This window comes from Patiria miniata, unplaced genomic scaffold (assembly GCF_015706575.1).
Source record: "Patiria miniata isolate m_02_andy unplaced genomic scaffold, ASM1570657v1 HiC_scaffold_13, whole genome shotgun sequence".
NCBI classification, from domain to species: Eukaryota; Metazoa; Echinodermata; class Asteroidea; order Valvatida; family Asterinidae; genus Patiria; species Patiria miniata.
The window spans coordinates 10,294,970-10,318,638 of record NW_024037051.1 but is presented as its reverse complement, the minus strand read 5'-3'; the positions used below and the strand labels follow the sequence as shown (position 1 = coordinate 10,318,638).

Here is a 23,669-nt window from a genome sequence, read left to right as displayed (position 1 = left end):
AGTAACAGTGTATGGACTCCGTGCACAACCCTTTTCACACTAGACAAAGCTTGGGGTTGACGCAGGGTTGAAAACATGTAACAGTTCAAACTTGAAAATTGTCAACCCAGCGACAACCTGCATCATGAACTCAACCCTGCTCCAGACCAGGGTTGGGATTTTCAACCTGGGTTGAAACTCTCACCAAGGTTCAAAACAGTACCTGCACTGGCTGCAGTAACCGAGCGAAATCAGTTTGGTATGTGACTATGCGCAAAACAAGTGTGAAACGATGCAGGGTTGAATGCAGGGTTGAAAAATAAAAAACTCAACCCATTCAGGGTTCAGTTCACCTCAGGTTGAGAGGCTTTAGTGTGAAAAGGCCTTTACTACTGCTCAGCCAGCAGCACACACCAGTTATCGGAGTAAGAAGGCACGTGTGGGATATTCACACAAAGGGGACACAAAAGTACCCCAGAATGTAGTCGTTGTTTGAACGTACCACACCATGCCCACAAGGGAAATTCAAATTCTAAAGAAGAGGGGCAACAGGAGAAAAAAAAAGTACATGTACATGGGTACCTCACAAACCCCAAGTTAAGGCTCATTGTTTGATAATGGTGGTGTATGCTACACACAGCAAAATATTGCAAACCATTTCTGCAGATACTGAGAATAAAATGGTAAAATCTTTGACGATTTGAGAGATCAATGTACAAAAAAAGTAAGGTTACTGAGAAATTGCCTAATTGTAAAAAGTAAGTTGTATTTTTGTATGGTTTGTCTACTTTTATGGATATTACATGTAATTACATAAATATTTAGCAACAGACCAATTAATTAATTGTACATGTACCGATGTACATCAATCTGTTTCATCCTACCAGATGTTTGTATAAATATGGGTAACTGTTGAATAGGTACCTCACCAATGAAAAGGATCAATACAATCATACGGTACAGGTCTAGCATTACAATGTATACAGGCAATGTCAGTGCTACCCCGGTACATGTACATGTACATGTATGTTATAAACTTGTAACAGTGATTTCTATTGTCATGCAGCTTCGTTGATTTACATCAATTGATTAACATTGATATTTTGTCTTTTTTGCCGATGACAGTTCTGTGAGACAGCAGAAAATACTGCAAGATCACGTACGCGATATCAGTTTCAAATACTGAATTACGTGTATGCAAATTGTATTTCCACTTGTGGTGGAAGCTTTTGCATCCAGGCAACGAGAGCCCTCACACGTGTATCCCTTTCATTGATATTAAAGGCATATCTAGGATCACTTGCATTTATGCCACAAGTATTACCTTGCAAATTATTATCAAAAAGCTTATTTGGGTTAAAGATTGTACTGGTGCAAACACACTGTGAAATTGTTCCATCTGGCTTGCTGTCATTTAGATAAAATCCAAAAATGTAGGCCTGTGATTTCCAACGCCATTGCAAATAAAAAAGTTCTATTGATGAAATCGTGTTTTGTGATCAAAAGGTCGGGCATAGTTTTTCACTGTTTTCTCGAAAGGTGTAATATCCACTGAGCTGATCTTTGGATTTTGAGCTGTGTTATAATTGGAAACAAACAAAATGCAAGAAAAGCAAAAGATCTACATGTTCACATGCATAGAGTGGAATCTGGCGACAAGAATTACAAGACCGTTACTGCGGTGGTGTCACACTCACGAGCATGCTGCACGCGTTCTTAAAGATGAGGCACGTGAGCATTTTGGTATTCCTATTGGTCGAAGGAGCCTGAAGCGCGGGCCCTGAGCGTGACTCACGTGATAGCTTTGCGCCACCGCAGAATATGGCTTCTGCCGGATTAGTCTATACACGTAAGGCAGGAGGTTGTTGGTTCAAATCCAACCAATCTATATATATAAGAGAGAGTTTAACTCGGCCTCCGAGACGATGTTTGCTCATGAAAGGATCCGAGACCGCGGGCTCCCGCGGCGCCAAACTCGCTCCACGTCCGTGGAAAAATACGGAGGGTGTCTTCCGCCGGGTCGGACACTTCGGGTCGTCCTGATTTTCCCGTACGGACCGGCGATCCTTTTCGTCGATTTTTCGTGACTGCGTTTTGCACAGGAATTTTCCGTCGTGTGCGCTTTCACGTTGACTGCCTGGCCGCCCCCTGTGCTGGCTTTTCTGCGTGTCTAGACTGTGCGAGGTCAGCGAGGTCAACGTAGGGGTTTCGTTTACGTGTTCTACTCAGCCCTTCTGCAAAAGCGTTCACCAAATTGTGATATGGGGTGACCTTGGTAAAATATTTTTTCTCCATGGTGCGTGGCCACCAAGTGTCCCTATTCTTTCATATGCTTCGCTTGCCGCCCCTTCGCCGAGTGCAACGAATACTCAGAAGGACTACACATTAAGTATGCCTTGCGCGGTCTGACCAATCGAAAGTCTACACTGCGTAGTATTTCCGGGCTATGCAAAACTGTCGATGGCAACGCGTACTGCAGCCTGCTCCACACCCTGGAAACGAGGTTGGGTTTACGGTGCTCGCTATTTGCATGATTTGAAGCACAAGCATGTGAGTGACGTGTATAGTGCTCTGTTGCTTCCATCGTGTGTTTAATACAGCTCCATGCTTCCACGTCCACCAAGCAAGGCTGAGCGTTGTGAGTTCGCTGCCCGCCACATGTGTTGCGTTATAATTTCGGGGGCCTGTCTGTGATCAACGAAGGATCGATGCATTGCTTCAAACATCGCGATCTTAAACGCAGTCACACAAAAAATCAACGAAAATGTGTCCGATCCGGCGGAAGACACCCTCCACATTTTTCCACAGACGTGGAGCGATTTTGGCGTCGCGAAAGACCGCGGTCTCAGATCGTTTCAGGAGCAAACATTTCTCGGAGGCCGAGTAAAATTTGCTCTTATATAGATGGTTGACCCAAGTTGAATAACAGTTGACTCGACAAGTTCCTCGCAGACAGTCTCGCAAATTGTAAGACGTTCAAGTTTACGTTTGTTGAAGAGTCCAGTATACTGAAACTTAATTATGACCTTCTTAATCAGCCTTCGCCTGTGTACTACGGCAAGCCTTTCAAGTACGTTTTCTCACAAATGCCACTGCCTCACAAAATGCCAATTTAACAGACCAACGGGAACATTTACAGACTGTTGCCATGGTACATAATTATCATGGGCGTCAATCGGTGGGGGACGGGGAAGCCCTCCACCCCCCCCCCCCCATTTTAAAGCGGTGGAGACTTTTTGGGTCCCCTCCCCCCTTTTCTTCCCCAAATAAAAATTGTAGCTACTACATGTATAATGATTCTATTACTCAGAATAGCTGATTCAATGACACCAAACTCGAAAATGATGTTTAAAAGATGATCTTTTGCTAAAAAAACAATTGTTTTAGTGGTCAGAAATTGCCTCAGATCGCACCACAGAAATTGCTTTTCTATAACTGCATGTCTTCTCAACTAAATCCCCCAATTACATTCATCTCCCCACATTTTCATCCCCAACTCTACGCCCTACCCGATCTATGATCGGGTAAATCAACGAGGTATCGATGCATTGCTTCAAATATTGTGATCTTTGAACTATGTTGGGTTGGAATAACGAAGAGTGCATAAATAATAATATCGGCGGTTGTTGGCTGTTTTGCCTTGCTTATATTATGGTTGAACCATAGAGCAAGGACAACCATGCCGTCTTGAATAAAATAGTTAAATCGACTTTTTCCTCGCAGGTCTCGCAAATTGTAAGAAGTTCAAGTTTACGTTTGTTGAAGAGTCCAATACTGTACCTTCATAATGACCTTCCTCCATGATTCAGACTTTGTAATTTTATGGTAACACACTCAACATTTCTATTGCAAATGCCACCTTCACGTTTAATTCCATTATGATTTATTGTCAAAACAGTACAATCAGCCTTCGCCTGTGTACTATACGGTAAGTCTTTCAACTCAGTTTTCCCACATTAACAAACGCGACTGCCTCACAAAATGCAACAGACCAACGGGACAATTTACAGACAGTTATACCTATGGTTATACATGCCATGGTACATAATTATCATGGGCGCGGCGTCAATCGGTGGGGGACGGGGGACCCCCACCCCAACATTTAAAAGCGGGCACTGAATATCGTTTGGTTCCCTACCCCCACTTTTTCTTCCCCGAATAAAAATTGTAGCCTACTATAATATTCTTTTGCTCAGAACAGCTGATTCAATGACTCCAAACTCGAAAATGATGTTTAAAAGATGATCTTCTGTTTTACTATATCATACGTGGTCAGAAATTGCCTCAGATCGCGTCACCGTAAATTGCTTTTCTATAGCTACATGTCTTCTCAACTAAATCCCCCATTTCCATTTAACTCCCCACACTTTCAACCCCAACACAAATACGCCCTACCCGATCTATGATCGGGTAAATCAGCTTGTTACATATAAGCTGAGGATTGTTTTTCTATGCAGAAAGCACCAAATACATGTTAGTGAAGGAAAAAGTCCAATATACAAATATAACATGGTTTGAGGGTGGACAGTTGATATTCGCTCCCCTCGGTATTGGAAGTTGACAAACTAGTTCCCTCGGCTTCGCCTCGGGAGCTAATATCGACTGTCCATCTGAAATAAACCAGGTTATATTTGTTTTACTATACCTCATACATATTCAGTTGCCGATTTTTTTAAATACATGCACCTAAAACAAAATTTTCGGAGAAACTTGTACAGCTCACCAAAAGAATGTGTTGCTCAACTTCACTAGTTTGGTTCGTTTGCAATACAGTATAAAGTAGTTGTAACTACAGTTGTTTGTGTGCAACTTTCTTTTGTATAGGAGGCATCTTTATTGTCCATACATTTTCTCCAGTCTGGCAATAATATAATTTACGCGAACCGTACAACAATGCATCTCTCTTGGGCGATATATTCGCTTGCGTACTACACCCGTGCGACAGTTCCACAATTGCTTTGTAAAGCACATGCGCAGTAGACTGTCGCACAGGTAACCCGTGCGACAGTCTACTACGCATGTGTATTAAGCCTGTGCGTGAATCCTCACGCGCGCATTTGGTAAACAGCAAGAATAACATCTGGCACGTGATGGTGAATTGACCAGTAAGAGTTTGGCTCTCGATCATGAATATGTATGAGGAATAGTAATGTATTTTGCTAACCCTGTTGTCAGCTCACACACATTGTAAATGTTCATTATCCCACCCTTCCTCATGAATGCACACTGATCATCTAGCCAGCCACATTGTAAAGTTGTACTGAGTCAATCACAAGGTATGCACAAGTCAATCACAAGACAACAGGGGATAACAGGGGATGAACAATGACCAAGGAATGCCTTTATCAAAGTTCATTGGAATTGCCTGTCACTATACACTTGAGGAAGAATGACTTGCGATTCACTTAAATACAGTAGGTGGACATGTACCTGTTTGATTACTAGATTACAACTCTGTCAAAATCGAGAAAAGTACATTGAAACAGGTCAGAAAATGTATGGAGTTGCCTAAATAAAATATAATGTTTACAGTTTAAAAACGAGTCCGATGTTTTTCATTTAATAGAAAAGCATCTTTTCCCCAAATCTTCATTTGATAGACTCCTACCAGTATGACACAAATTACATTTACTTTGGCATTTCATGTTTCAGCCTTACATGTATAACTATACATATACTATTTCAAACTCCCCTGCAAATGCGCATGTAAAAGTAACTTTTTTAATCTGTAAATTCAGATATTATAATTGCTTATGTCAGGATAAACACATTTTTCTTCTGTGTTGTTCTATCTTTGTTTGGTATTACTGTGCTGTATTTTCTTTCTATTGAGAGTACTCCCTCTTATCTTTCGTCTATTATTGCATAAACAAAAAGTTTTTGAAGTCTGGTTGCATTCAGACAGAAGTACATGTATAAAGGTCGCAAGTTTGGACAGACTGGCGCTGTGTCCAGATAAATCTGGCATTATACACTAATTACTGAAGATAAACAAGGCTATAAAACTGTCTGTGGTTGATAAAGCATGCTTCAATGGTTATCTACTGTCAAATAAAGAAACCTACATTGTAGCTCCATGACCATGACAGGTTGTGCTGGTTGAAAAGTTAGCACAGAAGTTCTGTTCACTGCATGATGAAGGCCTAGATGGGAATAGAAATCCCGGTACATACCGTTATTTTGTTTTACCTTTTTGGGATTTCCTCAAAAACAAAAACAGTAAACGAACCATTGACTGTTTTTTCGTTTCACAGTTTTGTTAAACAGTCAAACGGTATTAAGATAAATACGGTTATTCCGTTTTACCAGTTATATAAATAGTAAAATTCATTACAACATAACGATCAATGATTTTTGTTTTACAGTTTTACACAAATATCTTTGAAAAACAGCAAAACGGTCAGTATTGAATTTAGACTGTTTTTTTTTCTTTTTAATTCAGTGTCATAGTTAGGGCCCAAGTCCGTAGTGCATTTTGTGGCGGTGGGCAAGGGGGTTGAGGGGGACCATGCCGCGCACGAAGAAGTGTTGCCTCATCATAATTAAAGTGTGGTGCGATTCCTGGCGTGACCCTGACCCCCATCTATACTGCGATTCAGTCGGTGGGGCTAAAAAGTTGCAAGCAAAAATGGCGCTGGAAAATTTCAAGGAGGAAATTTCACAATGGATATCATACAGGATGGTAAGACGTATAAAGAAGTTGCAGATATTTTTAAGGAAATTGGAGTTCGGCGCGGCTCTTCAATAGCCACTATTCGCAAATTCTGTCGTGAGAACGACATAAATGTAAGGAGGGCAATTTGGGTCCCACGCATTACTCGATCCCAAGGCCAGGACACATTAACATTCCAAGGTGCATTGCTTAATTGCAGAATCTGAATCAAAAAAATGATCGACAAGACTATTGACCGTTTTGTCTTGTCATGTTTTTGTAAAACAACACTCTAACAATAAAGCAATTAACCGTTTATTGCTTTTTACAATTAAAAAAAGCAACAAAAAGGTAATTTTTTTGGATCACTTAAAAGTACCGTTTGACAGTTTTACAAAACTGTAAAACGACAAAACAGCCAATGGTTTGTTTACTGTTTTTGTTTTTGAGGAAATCCAAAACGGTAAAACGAAATAACGGTACCGGTATGTACCGGGATTAATAGAGGGTCTCATACTCATAGTGGAAGAATATGTTCGTACATACATTTGCTAACATAATTATGTACTCACCATTGGAAATAGTATGCATACGGGATATGCGGCTCAGAAAAAGTTGCTTGTTAAATCATCATGTTGCATGGTTATTTCATCTGCCAAACTACCAGTATATGGGCAATGCATTTCACATTAACATGTTAAGATGTAGGCCTACATGTGCATTTTATGTATGTGGATTTGGTGAAATAAACACACAAAATGGTGATACATGTAACATGGCCTATTAAGGCACAGGAATACATGTATGCAAAAGGCGTACATGACTATTGAAGAGTTTTTACCAGTTCGTGCTGGGATTATTTTGACAAGAACGGAATGAGGCGCCGGATTACAGTGTAATTTTCACTCGACCTCAAGCAAGGCGGGTTGAGCCATCACCCGGCTCGGGCTGCACACTTATATTTCCAGCCTCGCTCGCTGTGAGCGGGTCACTGATAGATATTTCCGGCCTCGCTCCCTCCGTGTTTATTCATCATCCATTCAGAAAACCACAAAACCTTTGCTTGTATACACGTCATCCGGCGCGAAATGGTTAATAATCTTTAATTTCCCCTACTCCAAGTCTCAGGTACATTAAACGCACCCGGTACATGATGTAGTGATGCACCGTACATCTACCGGTACTGTACTTGGAAGAAATTGGGAATGACGATGCGATTTCAATTTTTGTGTTCCTTGCTAAGGTCAGGACAAAAGCTGTTCACTTTATGGATCCACATACCCGACAAGTCCTTTTCTCTGACATTGGAGTGGGAGTGAGAAGGTCACCGAGTGCACAGTCACCAGGTCAATAACGTGACTTAGACCACTGAAACTTGTAGGTCAGTTGCTTTGAATTCCACAAAATAGCAGGTATAAACGTGTCTTGTTACACATCCCAAGGGGCAAACGATTTACTCTTTCAGAATTTCTGGTTAATCGGGACCTTTTAAAATCTTAGGTTTTGTTCACACAAGTCTGATATCATTGTTGTATAAAATGCACCTAATAGTCACACACAATTGATTTGTTCACTGAATAAGAATTAAAAAGAAAAAAAAAATACATTTAGGTGTATATATTCAACAGACCGGTTTCTCAAAGGTCTTTCAAAATCAAACAGAAACATGTTACAGGTACTTTTGTAGGCTATACCGGTAGTTGCTTCTTTTTAGATACACTGTAGAAAAGATGGGACACTGTATCTGAATTCCTATAATTAGTAATTAGCAAAAACTTCTAAAAATCTAAAAACCAAAATATTTCAAATGTTAACAGTTAATACCGGTGGTAATATAAATGTAAATGTTTAATTACTACCTGCTCAATCATGTCAATCATGAATGGCAACTCATTACATCTACATCCGGATCCCTTCTCATTCCTCCATTCTCATACGTGTTGGTAGTGTTCTCGAAAAATACTGACATGTCCCAACCAAACTCCCAACTGAACCCCAACCCAACCCATCTTACTGGTAATTACCCCTGCAAAATACATGGCAGAGCTATTCCAAACTACTAAAAGCATGTACATGTACATGTACATGCATCATACATGCATGCACTGCAACTTCAATTGATGAATATACGTGTAAACTGCCTCCACATACCATAACCACAGATACATCATTCATAGCTTATTCTCTAATCTTACTGTGACTTCACTTACCTGTCAGTGTAAACTGATAAAAAAATATCTGAGAAACTGGAGTATCACGGCCAGAGAAATGTAGGTCTACCGCCAACTTGTCACCAGACCCAGTTGCATCACAACTGTCCACAAAAAAACAACCAGAGTACTAGATAGGGCTCCCTATTATGTCCCACTTGATAAGTCTATAGTACATTCCCTGGGCGCACAATAGGAAGCAGAATGTGAAGTACCTGATTTAGACCTGTGGTATGCCAAGCTTGCAGACTGGCTGGACACTTCCAAAGAGGCTAAACCATGACTCCTGGCTTCACCAAAGCCTTTGGGTATAATGCACATGGAGTTGTGATTGCTATGCCTTTAGTGTGCCCACTGATATACCTTACATTAGTACACGTTGTAGGCCTGTGTGTACAGACCAAATAGCCCAATGTACTGATACCCTTTGCTCTACTCCAAGGATTTCTCAAGACTTAAATCAAAACACGGGCTGTTGATCAAAACAAGTCTAGCCTTGAGCTATTTTGAATGGGGCTTTGGGTGACACCTACTTTCATCAAGCATGTATCTAAACGCTCATCGCTATTAATCATGGACCACCATTTTTATTTTAGCCACTGCGTGGAAATAAAATAATTACAAAATCCACAGTAAAGATTGCAAGCTGATTTTTTTTTATTTTAAAAATGATCCGTTTTTCATGTATAGTTGTACTGCATGTAACGTATTTTCATTTCCCAATTTCATCATTATGCATTGCTGCCTGTTTTGTCCAGAGTGTTTGCTTTATTTTGCCATCTGGTAATGTGCTGAAACAATATCAAAATACTTCCAGTTGAAAACCCTGTCATCACTTGAGACTGTATGGTTTGTGATTGGCTTGTGAGGACTTGGCTACATCTGGTCTGTTGCAGACTGGCTCTTTTCGTGAGGACTGTGCAGCGCCATCTCTGGTACAGATTCTGCACCAATCATCTTCAGGTTGCACAACGTGATACTGGCAGCTGTGATGTGGGACAATTGGGGTTTCATTCGACATTTTATTGACAAATGGCACACACAGTTTGGGCCCTACATGTACATTCATTTTATAGTAGGTGCTATATATATCCCTTCAGTATGTAAACATTACACGGTCCAAACAATTGCACATCATAAGTCAACATTCGCTGGCTATTATCCCATTGTGGTATAAAAAGCCTACAATGTATGCATAACAGTCAAAGAAGGATTATAATCTACATAATTAGTGTATTTGTAAGGTGTTCCAAATTGGCCATGCTTGGATAGAAGTAGGCCTATAAAAAATAAATAAAAAGTTTACACATGAAGACATCCTTAGTCCTTACATGTATGTAGTAGGAAGGTTGAATTGGGCCCCCCAAAAAATATAGTTCTGCTTCCGGTTTCCCTACCTACCCTATTCTGACACCCCCTACCCTAATTTTTTTTAATGGAAAAATGAGAAAAAACACCCAAAACCATCAACTTTTACCTTTTACCCTTGACTACACGCAGACGCCTCCATATGATTGTACACACAAAAAATTCACAAAAAAATTCCCTAACTACCTACCCTATTTTCAAATGCCATGTAATCGGAAGCAGAACTATTTTTTTTTTTGGCCTTATGATTTTGACAATAAACTTGTAGTTGTTCAATGTTAGCTAAAAGCCTAGACTGTTTTATGAATGCAAGAAGTGCTTGATGAAACTTAAAAACTCAAAGTCTTTCTTTCTCGTATTTACATAAATGTAAATAACTTGTTTGAGAACCAAAATTCATGCATGTGCTTTTAGGACCCAAGGATCCAAATGCTCTGTGTGCATGCGATCATGATCCTATAATTGGCTTACTGCCAGCCCTAGATATCCATTCTACTTCCCTGGGGAGTCGGATGTAGGAAACCTAATTAGACTTGCTCGGCTGTAATCAACAGTACACCCACATTCCAGACTCACAGGTGATCCATGGACTCCATGCAGTGACAGTAGATGGCGCTATGCAACATGATCACTAATATTGCGTGGAATATGCACAACTTATTTTCATCTGAGGGTGCAAAAGCCCCTTGTGAATATAGTGCCCATTTAGTTTCAGGAGTTCAGAGTCACACCAAAACAAACATTTCCTAAGATTTGAATTAAAGGTAGAGTATCATTTGTCATTTGTGCATTTTTTTTGGTTTGAAACAACAAAAGTGTTCAAAATCTAAAGAAGCGTGCTTAACAACTAACCTGAGGAAGTTTTAGCTCAGCGAATGCTGTACTGGTACGGTACATGTACCAGTATATTCTGAGAAAACAATATTCTAGCATCTAATTTCACGGGGAGTTTTGCCATTGCTATCTTTAAACCAAGTACCGGTATGCATTTCAACAATAATTTTGTCCGTTACCTTTTGGATAGCTGTAAATGATAAACTCTATGTACCGGTACCTTTAAGTAGGCCTACATGTACAGTTTGACCTTTGAAACAGTTAAGGAACAACTGAAGTTGTCTGTAACGACTCTAGATCAGTGCAAAAAGTTTGCCTGTCTGAAAAACCAAATTCACATTGGTTCGACTGGAGTTGCTCAGACAAATACATCTCCTGATAGTTCTGCAAATTACGCCAGTAAGTGTCTTTACATGAGAGCAAAGGCACACAGCGAAAATGGTGTTTAAACTAAGCGCCCGTCTTAATTCTCTGTTTGTCGACACTGAGGGGAGTATTACATACAGAATCCATACTGCTCCATTTCCGAAAAGAGTGCATTGCCGAAAGATGGTTGGAAAACACAAGGCCTACCCGTGAAGAGCACCTGACCCGTGGAGCAGCCGTGTTGAATTCTTGCTAGTGTGAAAGGGTTTCCCGAAATCTCGGTGTTGGCCCCGGGCCCAACACAGAGCTTTTGGACAGTGTGAAAGGCCCCAGATACACATCATCCATGGTAGGATTGGAACACACATTCCTGAACTACATGAACGTGTCCTATAAACACATACTCCACTGCACTCCCCGTTTACACAACCATGCACTCTATTTGATAATACCCATAATGAGATTGGTTTTGCACCAAGCATCCAACACAAACTGCGCATTTGTGGTATTTGATTATGGCTGGGCAGTTTTCAGTTGAACGACTGCCACTTGGGGATTTATTACGGAATCTGCACGCTGTCCTGGGTTTTGTAATTGGCCATGACCTACTTACATGTTGCAGCAGCCTATATTTAGTGTGTGTTGATCTGGAACTCAGGTACACATGACTTCAGTCAAGTGTGATTGCACTTGAGTGCTTTATTGCTTTCAGAGTGTCTCTTAGCGGATGTGTACATTTGTGTCACCGAGTACATAAAGATGCATTAAAAAGTGAACACGCTTTAGTTTAGAGAAGAAAATGCGTAATTGAGACATGTTTACACATTAACCCTAACAGTCCTGAATCCTCCAATTTTAATACAATTTTTCTCACACCCTAGGGGGTTATTAAACAAAGTTTTTGTTAAAAAAAAATGACAGAGTTGTGCCTAAATTTCACAAAGTGCAAGATGTGTAACAACATACCGAGATTGTACATGTTCATGCTGACATGCTCAAAATATAACTTTATTTTAAATTACAGGGAATTTAGTACCCACATGTTGTATGGTACAATGAGGTTCCAACAAAAATTGGGATCTAACAAAAAAATCTAATTATCAATCAGGCAGCAAGAGGGAGACAACGAAGAAAATTTTATCAGCAATATTAAGGAGTCAAAAAGTACACTTTCCAACAAAACATCAACAGGGTCTTTCTTTCACAATATACCAAAACTCTGTGTTGGATCCAGGTTTAACACAGGGAACCCCTTTTTCACTGGAAAGAATCCGACCCTTGTCGGGACCAGGGTTGAGAGGCTCTACCTGGGTAGAAGATCCAAAATTCAGGCAGGTCTGTTAGAGACTGTTGTGTTAACAATTTGCAAAACCTATCCCAGTTTGATTTCAACATGGGTTAACGAGATGATACGTATGTGAAAGGGCTGAATGAGGTAACAAGATGAGGCAAATCTGCAATGCACTGCAGTATCAGTAACAATAAAGGCATTAACAACGGGGCATCACCAAAACAATGATGCAACAATTTGAACAAACATGTACGAGATCAAAAAAAATGAGGCTTCAAAAACAATGCAGCAATAATGAGAACAATCGAGCACAAAAAATCTACATGTACAACATACATGTACATATGAGGTAAAAATAGCAAGGCAAAACCAACGAGGCAGTAAAAGTGAGCATAAGGTAATGAGGCATCAACGACAATAAGAAACCAATACTACGCGCTTTCACAAATCAGCAATATGTTAAAACCATATAGCAATCAGCCTTGACGATAGGCCATAAAAGTGCAAGGTTCCAGATAGTATCCTATGCCCTCAGGGAAGGTTTTTATATTGTTTCAGAGCAAAGGGTGCACTAAACCGGAGGCGGCGATGATGAAGGGCACAGAGGTGATGATGAAGGGCATCCGTGCCGCATCCACTGTCCACATTCACTTATTACGAGTGTTTGATATAATGGATTGGGGAAATTAAAAAACTGGGGAGTCCGTGGCTACATCTATGAACAAATGTAATGCAAATGGCTGTAAAACTAAAAGCATATACATACCGTACATGTAGGTTTACATGTACTGTAGCTGGGTCTCCACACTGACACTGGATTTAAACACGATTTGGTGTATTAAATTGGCAATTTACATGTATGTATCGGTATCTGGCATCAAAGACTCCTTTATTTTGGCTCATTCTTAGATATTTTCAACAGCAGGGAAATACAAATGAATATCCACAGATCCAGTAATTATGCCAACACGTACAGCTTCAGTGAACATTGATTTAATCTTCAAACTGAAGTGAAATCACTTCAGTATGAAACAAATTTGAAACAGTGTTTAATTAATGCAAACATCGTACATGTAGATCCTATAAAGCCATGAGGATATTGAAAGATTTTCATGAGTACATGTATACCAAAAAGCCATTTTCACTTTAAAAATCTGTATTAATGCTGATTGAATTATATACCGGTACGTATAGGGAGAATCAAATCATCTTCATCAGTGTAGTGACATGACCCAATTTGCTCTTTGTACACTTCTGCCCTAAGCATGCAGAGCCTCGATCTGGCAAGTTTACACACTAAATATAGCCAACCTCGACACGGGAATCACTGAACTGGCTATTATTGCCTAAAGTTGCCAGATCGAGGCTCTGCATGCCTATGGCGGAAGGGTGCAAAGGGTGAATATGACATGATTGTGACATTGGAACCGTCCAAACTACATGTACAGGTCCAACCATAGAGCAAGGACCTGCAGAATTTCAATGGAACAAAACGGATCAAAAGGGTAAAACAAAAGCTTCCACTGCCACATACCGGTAGGATGGACATATCTTATCAAGGCCATCCTATGACCATCAGAGTAATTTGTTCAGCAAAGCCCTCTGACAGGAAACCTATGGCTGAGCTAAGGCGCCAACTTGGTCTGTCTGCTGTTGATGAGGTGGTTGTCAGGGTCGCCTTCACTGGTTTGGTCACCCTCAAGTGTATGAAGAGGACAGCTGGCCAAAAAAGATCCTCGACTACCAGATCCCTGGCAACTATTCACGTGGCCATCCAAAGAAAAGATGGAACATCAACAATTACCTGCAATGACCACAGATCAATGCCAGTTTGGCATTGAACCGAGTGGAGTGGAAGAAGGCAATCTGGCCAAGTATACACATGATCATCTTGGAGTCCAACCCTCGAGTTCGGGGAAAGATGGACACATGTTCATGTTATAATCATATTTTAGATTTTATTTGGGGAAAATTAAGAACTAAATGTTGTAAGTATATATTTCTCTAATCTCCCAAGTCTTTTTTTTTCAAGGAAATTGTCAACCTGAAGAGGAAAGAATACTTTTCAAGAAACACAGACAGTGGCAATTTTTGAAAGGGGTTTGTATCAAATTTCTAATTGTACATATTTTTACTTCTTACTATACCAACAGGTTGTGTCTAAACTCATGTTAAAAGCAAATCTGACCGACTTAAATCATTCGTAAACTTATCAAATTCAGATGACATCAGAACACAAACATGTAAAGCAGGCAGGATGAAAGACAGTGCATACTGTAAATTTACATACGTGTGTACATTACCTTTATTCAGGGGAGCACTGAAATAACACTGGAGTTGGTGACAGACAAGACTTTGATTAGAGTGGGGCACTCCGGCTACATGTGTAGGCACAGCTATCAGTGAATCGCAGTGATTGAAATTTAGGGTCGGCTTTACATGTACATGTATGTGAATGCGCTTACAATTTACTTCCTAAGTCTGTGTATTAGATGTGTGTTCATTTGAAATGGTAAAAGAGACTCATCACACAAAATTACATTGTAAATGTTAACCACTGGACCTCTTTCGACATGTATGTACATGTACTTAAAGAAAGTATGTACCGGTACATGTAACTTGTAATGACTTTTAAAGTAAAATCTTTCACGTTGGCCCAGATTACAGCACATGTACACGTACACATTTACATGTACATGTATGTACAATGTACGTCACGAATCTATTCATGAATCGTGAACTGTCCAATTGTTACAGGCCCACACCCAAGGGCCAATCAACATGTGAACATGTGTACTTCTGATATTGTGCACAGGTATACATTGCACATGTAGGTCAATGAACCTTCAACTAATGTACACTCCATGGGTGCGCACTGTAGCATTTCACTCGCCCTGCATGTCTTACACTACTGTATGTTGTTTGTACTATGAACATGTAAGTGAGGTGTCCAGAGGTTTACAATCCCGGGACATACCGTTTTTTCGTTTTACCGTTTGGATTTCCTCCAAAACAAAAACAGTAAATGAACCGTCGACCGTTTTGTCGTTTTACAGTTTTATAAAACGACAAGCGGTATTAAGATAAATACGGTTTCTCCGTTTTATAAGTTTAGTAAAATTCATTATAGCATAACGATCAATGATTTTTGTTTTACAGTTTTACACAAATAACTTTGAGAAACAGCAAAACGGTCAGTATTGAATAATGTTTTTTTTATTTTAGTGTCATAGTTAACAGTCCGTGGTGCATTTTGTGGCGGTAGGCAAGGGGGTGGAGGGGGCCATGCTTTACACGAAGAAGTGTTGGCTCGGCATAATTAATACGTGGTGTGATTCCTGGCGCGGACCCTGACCCCCTTAATTCTCATGCGATTCATGGGGGCTTAAAGAGTTGCAGGCAAAAATGGCGCAGGAAAATTTCAAAGGAGGACATTACTTTTCACAATGGAGGATGGTAAGACGTTTGAAGAAGTTGCAGATATTTTGAAGGAAATTGGAGTTCAAGTCGACGCGGCTCTTCAATAGCCAATTCGCAAATTCTGTTGTGAGAACAAATGTAAGGAGGGCCCAGGCAATGAGTCGATCCCAAGGATGCATTAACATTCCTAGGTGCATTGCTTAATTGCCGATCCTAAATCAAAAAATGGTCGGCAAGACTATATTGACCGTTTTGTCATTGTCATGATTTTGTAAAACAACACTCAAAAATAAAGCAACTAACCGTTTAACGCTTTCTACAATTAAAAACAACAACAAAGAGTATTTATTTTTGTGTGACTTAATACCGTTTGACCGTTTTACAAAACTGTAAAACTGTAAAACGGTCAATGGTTCGTTTACTGTTTTTGTTTTTGAGGAATTCCAAAACAGTAAAACGAAATAACGGTATGTCCCGGGATTGTTTACTGCAGTCTGATTTGTTTGCCTATATTGTAGTGATTTGAATTTTTTCCATGAAAGATAAACCCATTCCTTGCACTGTCAGTTGTCTCCTATCAGGTAGTTGCTAATGCTGATCCAGTGTGTGCATTTTGTACCAACCAAGTATCACGCCTCTTGCATCTGCCTCTTGCCTCAGAGTCAATTGACACGCTCACTCACTAAATTGTTCTAAAAATATATTTTGGGGGTTGTTTTCGTGTTTGGGTTAAGCATTTTGGCGACTTTGGTACTGCGCAAAGATCGTATAGCGCCGCGCAGTGTGGTTCTGCGTGAATGACAGTTGTGGTTCAATGAAACATGTTTCTGGTTATAGTCCCATAACAACCTCAAGGCCATCGACCAAAAAGAGACACCCTTGTCCCCAAGGCCCACCAACGTTACATTATTATGGCCTTTGCTGCTCGCATTGTCATGCTCCCAGCTTTTGTGTGAACTTGACATCTCTGCTAAATGTTTTGGTATCCACATTACTTACATGTACATGAACGTCATGTACATGTACCGGTACGTGTTTGTTTCAGGGTTGTATTTCTTGGTTATTCTTCCTCCATGTTATTCCACCTTTGAGTTAACTTTTCAAAAAGATACAGCAGCCTTCGAAAGAAGGCCAGCAAAAAACGAAGAATAGGGGGAAAGGGGACAGAATTTGTTTTTTTAATCTAAAGAAAGCAGGGACTTATTGTACATGTACGAAGTTCCAGATCCATATGTACTACGTACATGATGTGTGCAAAAAGTGTCTGCCTACTTTCCAAAATGTACAAGAAACGTATTAGGCCTCTACACAACTACCTATACAGACTGTTCAATGTTATCCGTACAACTGTTACGACTGTACATTTATACAATGTATATGTACATGTATGTGCGTACATATTTATGTTGTACATGTGTAGAAACTGATGTGTGGATAAGTGATGTTCTGATTTGCAAAGTGTGCCAGACATTTAATCAGATTATAGGGGTCAGATGATAGCCATAGAGAGGGACCTGCTGACAGCTGAAGCTGTTAGTACAAATATCTCACACCATGCTCACACCAACTGGTATTCAGGAAACATCAACAAACCATTAGCACACCAGGATATCTTTCAGAGCAAACAGAGAAGTGTTACCCTTTGTATTGCTGATAGTGGATTATAGTCTTGGTTCCAAGATGTTCTTAGCCGGATAATTTACAATAGACGGTACAGCCTTTGTACCGCACAGCAGCATGCGCTTCGTACATTGTCCCGATAGAGGGCGTTCTGTTCCCATCCATGAACCTGACGTGGTTGATGAAGCGCACACAAAGAACATCTTGGGAATGTCGTATTACAATAGGGTGCGACTTAATATGCAAAATATAAGCGGATGCGCACTTGTGGAAACAAAAGTGCTGTTCTGAAAGCCCTTTTAGTCAGGTGACGTAACGTACATGTGCACATTTATGGGATAGCACTACTGGTACTCGGTAGGTCCTGACCGGAGAGTTGACCGTACGGATCGGTCGAATACAGCACATACAAATTGATGAAGAGCACTGATTTGAAGATTTTTGGGTAGTTTTGCAAGGTACTGATAGCTTCGTACGTGTCCACGTGAATCGACATTTTTGATCCAACTATAAAAATTGATCGGAATTTCCCGAGCAGAAGTAAAAGATTCCCAAGACGTCATTTGCAGCCTGGCCTGTTGGGCATGAGGGCGCCCGCTTCGGTGAGTCGATGTACAGTCCAATAGCGCTGAAACATCGCACCACTAAGGACCTCTTTGAACCAAGACTACATGCAATAGTGGATGAGCTTTAATTGTAAAACTGCTGCTCAAAAATACAAAATGTTGCGACTTATCCTTAAATACCTGTACCACCCTAGCACTAGTCTCCATGGTTTTATGGATCACCAAGGAATAAATAATGTACAGTGCATTAAAATGTAACACAAACTTGCTAATGGAATAAGCCTACATTTATTGTAACTTCCAAGGTATTTTTGTTTGGGACTTCAAGAAGAAGAATTCTCAAAAAAAAATCCATATATCATGAACGCAAATTTTGCACATTCTCGACAACTGTTCAAGGAGGCATCATTATGAGAATAGAGGCCGGGCTTTACATTCATTATCCTGCCAAACCTTCCAAAACCTCCTGGTGATTTCGAAGGATCTATTATGAGAGGGTTTAGTGGGGTTGAACAGGCACAATCCACCAAGGGCGAAATTTTCACGCAATTGAAAGGTCGTTCTCACACTTGTGATCTGCAGTCCCATGATTTAGAACTATAGAAGACAACATGACTTATAACAGCAACAATGGAGTTTCTTTTTGCTCTCACTTTTTGCTGGTCCCAGAAGGCCAGCCTAACGTCCTCTTCGCACTTTTCTCACTGACTGTCTCACTGATTTACGGTCACTTGTGAGCCGGGCAGTCCTGCAGTATGGGATTGCCCAATACATGTGATGTGAATAAATGGGCTAAATCTGGCCCATTGTTGTAGACCAGATGCATGAAAAAAAAAATTGCAGTGAATGGCCATTCTTAATCAATTGAATAGAACTGTGTGTACTCTGGGACCAGCTTTGCTAGGCTTGTCTTGTCTTCCCTATTTCATAACAAGCCTTTTTAAAGTTTGATCTTATACAGTAAGCCATTAAAAAAACACAAGAATAATGTGATGCCTTGGAAGTCAAAGATTTGAAAAAATATCAGAAAATAAGCTGGTTTAAGGCAAAAATTCTTTTGAAAAGGAGGTGTATTCCAGAACTCTGCTCATCTATGAATGTTCCAAACTCCAACGGGTCATCTCAAGTAAACTACGCATTTCATACACGATTTCAAATTCTTTAATAAGCATAACTGGCGGTGTTCCAAGCAGGATGGTCAATGCATTCCACACTATTCTGAGATGCTCCATAAATAATATGTATTGACAAGCTTATAATGTGAAATAGTATTCCACCCTTGTCAGTTTCATTCCAGACATATCTACAATGAGCAATGAAAGACTCAAGTGACAATTTTAAAGGTATGTATACCGGTACATGTATAGGATCATTTTTTTTAATTTTTTTTTTTTATTTTTTTTTTTTTGAAGCAAAAAATTGCTAAAGTAGGGTGCATAACAACTAAATTGTAACCTGTGGAAAATTTAGCGTCTCAAAAATCTTTAGCGTCTCAATTTTTTGTTTAAAACCGCCTTTCTTCCAAACAATAAAATTTCAGTTGGAATAGTTTCACACATGGTACCGGTATTTGGTACGGTACATGTATAGTATACCATTCCACCACTATATTTTTTAATGTAGTCACTTTTGAGCAAAGTGTTTTGTTTTAAAAGTTCTTTTCCGGGTAATTTTTAAATGTTCCCACATGCCTGTAGTGTAAGCAACACTTTCTTATTTTATTTCAAAAAGTTTCTGAAACAAGTACATGTCGTTCTCTATGGAAGCGCATGTACCTGTTGTAAGATTGATAAAAACAGGACCTTATTGTATGAAATTTCTTCCAAGTATTTCGGCAACATTTAGGTTTTAGTAGAAGTCAGAAGTTCATTCCACATGACTGCCCAAGGCAGGTGTTAAATGTACCCACGTCCACTAAAGAACCTACTAAACATCAAATTTCAACATTTAGTTAGAATCTATAGGCTCAAAGCAGTTGTGCATGTCTGTCAATTTACATGTAGCATTCTCTCCCAAACTCCTGGCAACATCCGCACAAAATTCCACCTCGGCTGACCCAATCGGATTTTCCGGGCAAAAAATATAGCCTCGGCAACGCGTAGGGGGAAAAGATCAGGAATTTGAACAGGCTCCAAATATATCTGTTTGTTATCCTCCCTTTCCAGTTTCCACATAGCCTGAAAAGATCCCAGCTTATTTATTTTCGGGCATGGTAATGACAGTGAAACCTATTTCCAGGCTGGATTTTGTTTTGCTTGCTCTCTCACCAAGGCTGAAATCAATTGGACAGGAGGGGATCTTCATTTTGGCTGTAATTAAAATGGATGGGTTCATGCAGACCTTTTTTTTTGTTTTGTTATTCGATGACGTGAGGAGAAGTATAGATGACAGATCTAGATACAAGCAAATTGAGCATACAGAATGAACTGCGTCGTTTGCACTTTGCTGCTATGGGTTTTAGTTTATGTTTAATTTTTTGTTCTCCTTTTGTTTTGCTTTTTCTTTGTCGTCATTGATATTTTCATCAGACCAGTCCATGTGTGAAAATAGTTCTAGAAGGAATGACAATTGATATCATTTTATTTTTATGTCCAAAAAAATAGTGGGTCCACTCCCTTGAGTGGGTGTAATTATAACAAATGAATTTAAGTGATCCCAACCATTTGATGACATTTAGTAAGCGAGCATATATTTGCATAGAATTCAGTATTGACATATGATTTTGGCCTTGTTTCCTGTTTAGTTGATCAATTTTTTAAACAGTTAAAAAGTTTGCATACTTTAGAATTTGACAAACTGTGGCATTTTATACTGCAGTACAAGCCATTTTTGCAAGTAAGAAATATTTGGACTCATTGTAAGCTTGGCATAGGCCTAACTCGTGTCATACAGGTTAGACTTGTCTTAAATGAAATGACTAGTCTTCATGAAATGGCAAAGAAACAAAAACCAGAAATAATTTACAAATAAACACACATCCTGTTGACAATATTTTCATCCCCCAAAAACCTCATATTTCTACGCAGCTTCTTTTCAAAGGAAACCGCTCATTGTGTTTATTTTTTCAACTGAATGCATTTGAACTGGCCAATATTGCACAGTAGGTGAACTGTGAAATTGGAAAACAAATTGAACTGAATACAAATGAATTGCATTGAAATATTTTCTATGGATCAATGAATGGGAGCAGAATTCCTGAAAACAGGCGATTTGTCATGGAGCTTTTAGCAGATTCATAACTTGCTACTCTTGCATTCAGCTATAAATACCATATCCTCCACTGTATAAAAAACCGGTACAAGTAGTAAGTATGTATGTACAAATGCTCAATGTTTCAAGCACTATTAAGGGAGGCAGATTTTTTTTCTTTTTCTGTTTACACCAGCATTGGAATGGTCACTATGTGGTGTGTTTACAACAGTACTGGAAAAGTGACCCACCCCCCACTGAGTTTAAGGTCAATCAAAGGAAAGTGGCACAAGGAAAAACTGCACAGGTGCAGTATACATACGTGAATTGGGATGCAACTGATGACCAAATGAAACATAAACTTCATCTTCTTAATTCTATTTTCGGTTATTTGAGAGTGATTGAAATAAAACCAGAGCTGCAATTCCTCACTGTTTTCAACATGTCAAACTGGACAAAAGGGATACAATTTTGACATGCCTGTCCAATTTTGAAAATATGATGGTGTAATGCAGTCCAGCAAAACAATTTGTGTTTTTGCATTGTACATGTGCAAATTAATACACAATACCGGTACCTGAGGGAACAAAAAATACAACCACCCCCCCCCCAAAAAAAAACCCCAACTGAATACATGTATCTATTATAATTTTTTTTTTTTTTACAAAACTGAGTATCACATGCACTTTTTTAGAGAATAATACCGTATGGTCCACAAATTCCAATGAACCCACACACACTGTACATCTGCTAATTCAATTCAAAATGCTTATGCAAATCAAGAATGTACCAGCACCTGTTGACGGAAGCAGGAACACGTTTGTTTAAATTTGAAAAAATTAGAAACAAAATAGGCCCAAGGAAAATAACAGCATTTTGTTATTATATTTGCAAAAGATGTGTATCGCAAAACATACCATTTGACTGTACCATTAATGTACAATGTACATGTACCAACTACCGATACTTTGTTTTACACTGTGTGTACCTGTACCTGTTGCTGAAATACTAAATTTGCTTATAAAGTAATACATCGTAGGGCTAGACATGGGGAAAAAATCTGAAACCAAAATTTAAATGTTTGATGCCTTAAGCAGTTTGTGTTCCTCAAGCACAACAAAAGTCCATCTGCAAAACAACACAAAAGGAAATGTGTTTCTGTTACTTTACATGCTAAAACCCCACTGTCAATACTTTAAATACAAGAGTAAATCATATGGCTCTACACATGGAGACCTACATGCAACCTTATGGACAGGACAATCCACAGTGGGATCACATTTCAAAGCATTGTACTATTACAATTCTTAGGAACACTACAACTCAATACTTCTCTACAAATGCATAGAGTACAGTGATACAAAGCTCATTCAGAACTAAATTATTGTACCAGTACACCTTTTTTCAAATATAGAATATCCCCCCCCCACTTTTCAGAATCCGATTTATAAACAAACTCAAGTCACAGATTGTTGTTCTTGTACTGTTGCTGTGTGACTGACAATGACGGATCCCTTACAACACAGCAGTGCTACAAATTGTTGTGTTTTTTTTTTCCAAAGCAGCCCAAGATGAATATGTTTCTATCAATCACTTACCTTGAGTGTGGTGAGGCATTTTCCCATATCTCTCACACAATGCGTACCAGGTATTCTCCCAAAATACAAAGTGCGGGTAAGGACACACACGCACACGCGGGCCAGGGAAACAGAAACTACAACAGATGATCTACATGGTGTCACCTGAACATAACGCTCACTGACCAACCAACTGATGATGAGGCTTTCTACCAATGCATGCAATGGGTCCTCTCCACGTGAGTGAGTGGGTTACGCTTTGCAACGTCCGCTCACTTATTACACTGCCCACAGGGCCTATTCCAATAGCAGTGCAGAGGTGCAGGGGTTTATAGTGTACAGTCCACATATTTCTTTGGAAACCTGATCTTCTGGGGCAAAGAGAGGGGATCGCCATGGTATAAATGCTTGGGGCAATAAATCCAGTCCCAGAAACTTTTTTGGGGGAAAAGGGGAAGGGAGGTCATTACTGGGTGCAGTATTACTATATTGTATGGATGACCAGAAAAATTGAAAACAATTTATCAATAAATCAGGGATTTTTTTGCTTGAAGGCTCCTCTTGAAGGATATCTATGTAGGGATGTGGGCATGTGTA

The 23,669-nt window shown here is 39.6% G+C and overlaps 1 protein-coding gene across 3 annotated transcripts in view; it reads right to left on the bottom strand.

Moving 5' to 3' along the window:
* The window catches only part of LOC119721241 (tensin-like), a 74,096-nt gene extending 50,871 nt beyond the window's left edge, over positions 1–23,225 (bottom strand). Inside the window, exon 1 of one of the 3 annotated variants that reach the window (XM_038191211.1) lies at positions 23,094–23,225. In XM_038191211.1, coding sequence (XP_038047139.1) covers positions 23,094–23,120 — 27 coding nt within the window. In that variant the 5' untranslated portion in view covers positions 23,121–23,225. The remainder of the gene's footprint in view (positions 1–23,093) is intronic. The other 2 variants (XM_038191214.1, XM_038191215.1) reach the window with 2 other exon arrangements.
* Positions 23,226–23,669: the final 444 nt, after the last annotated feature.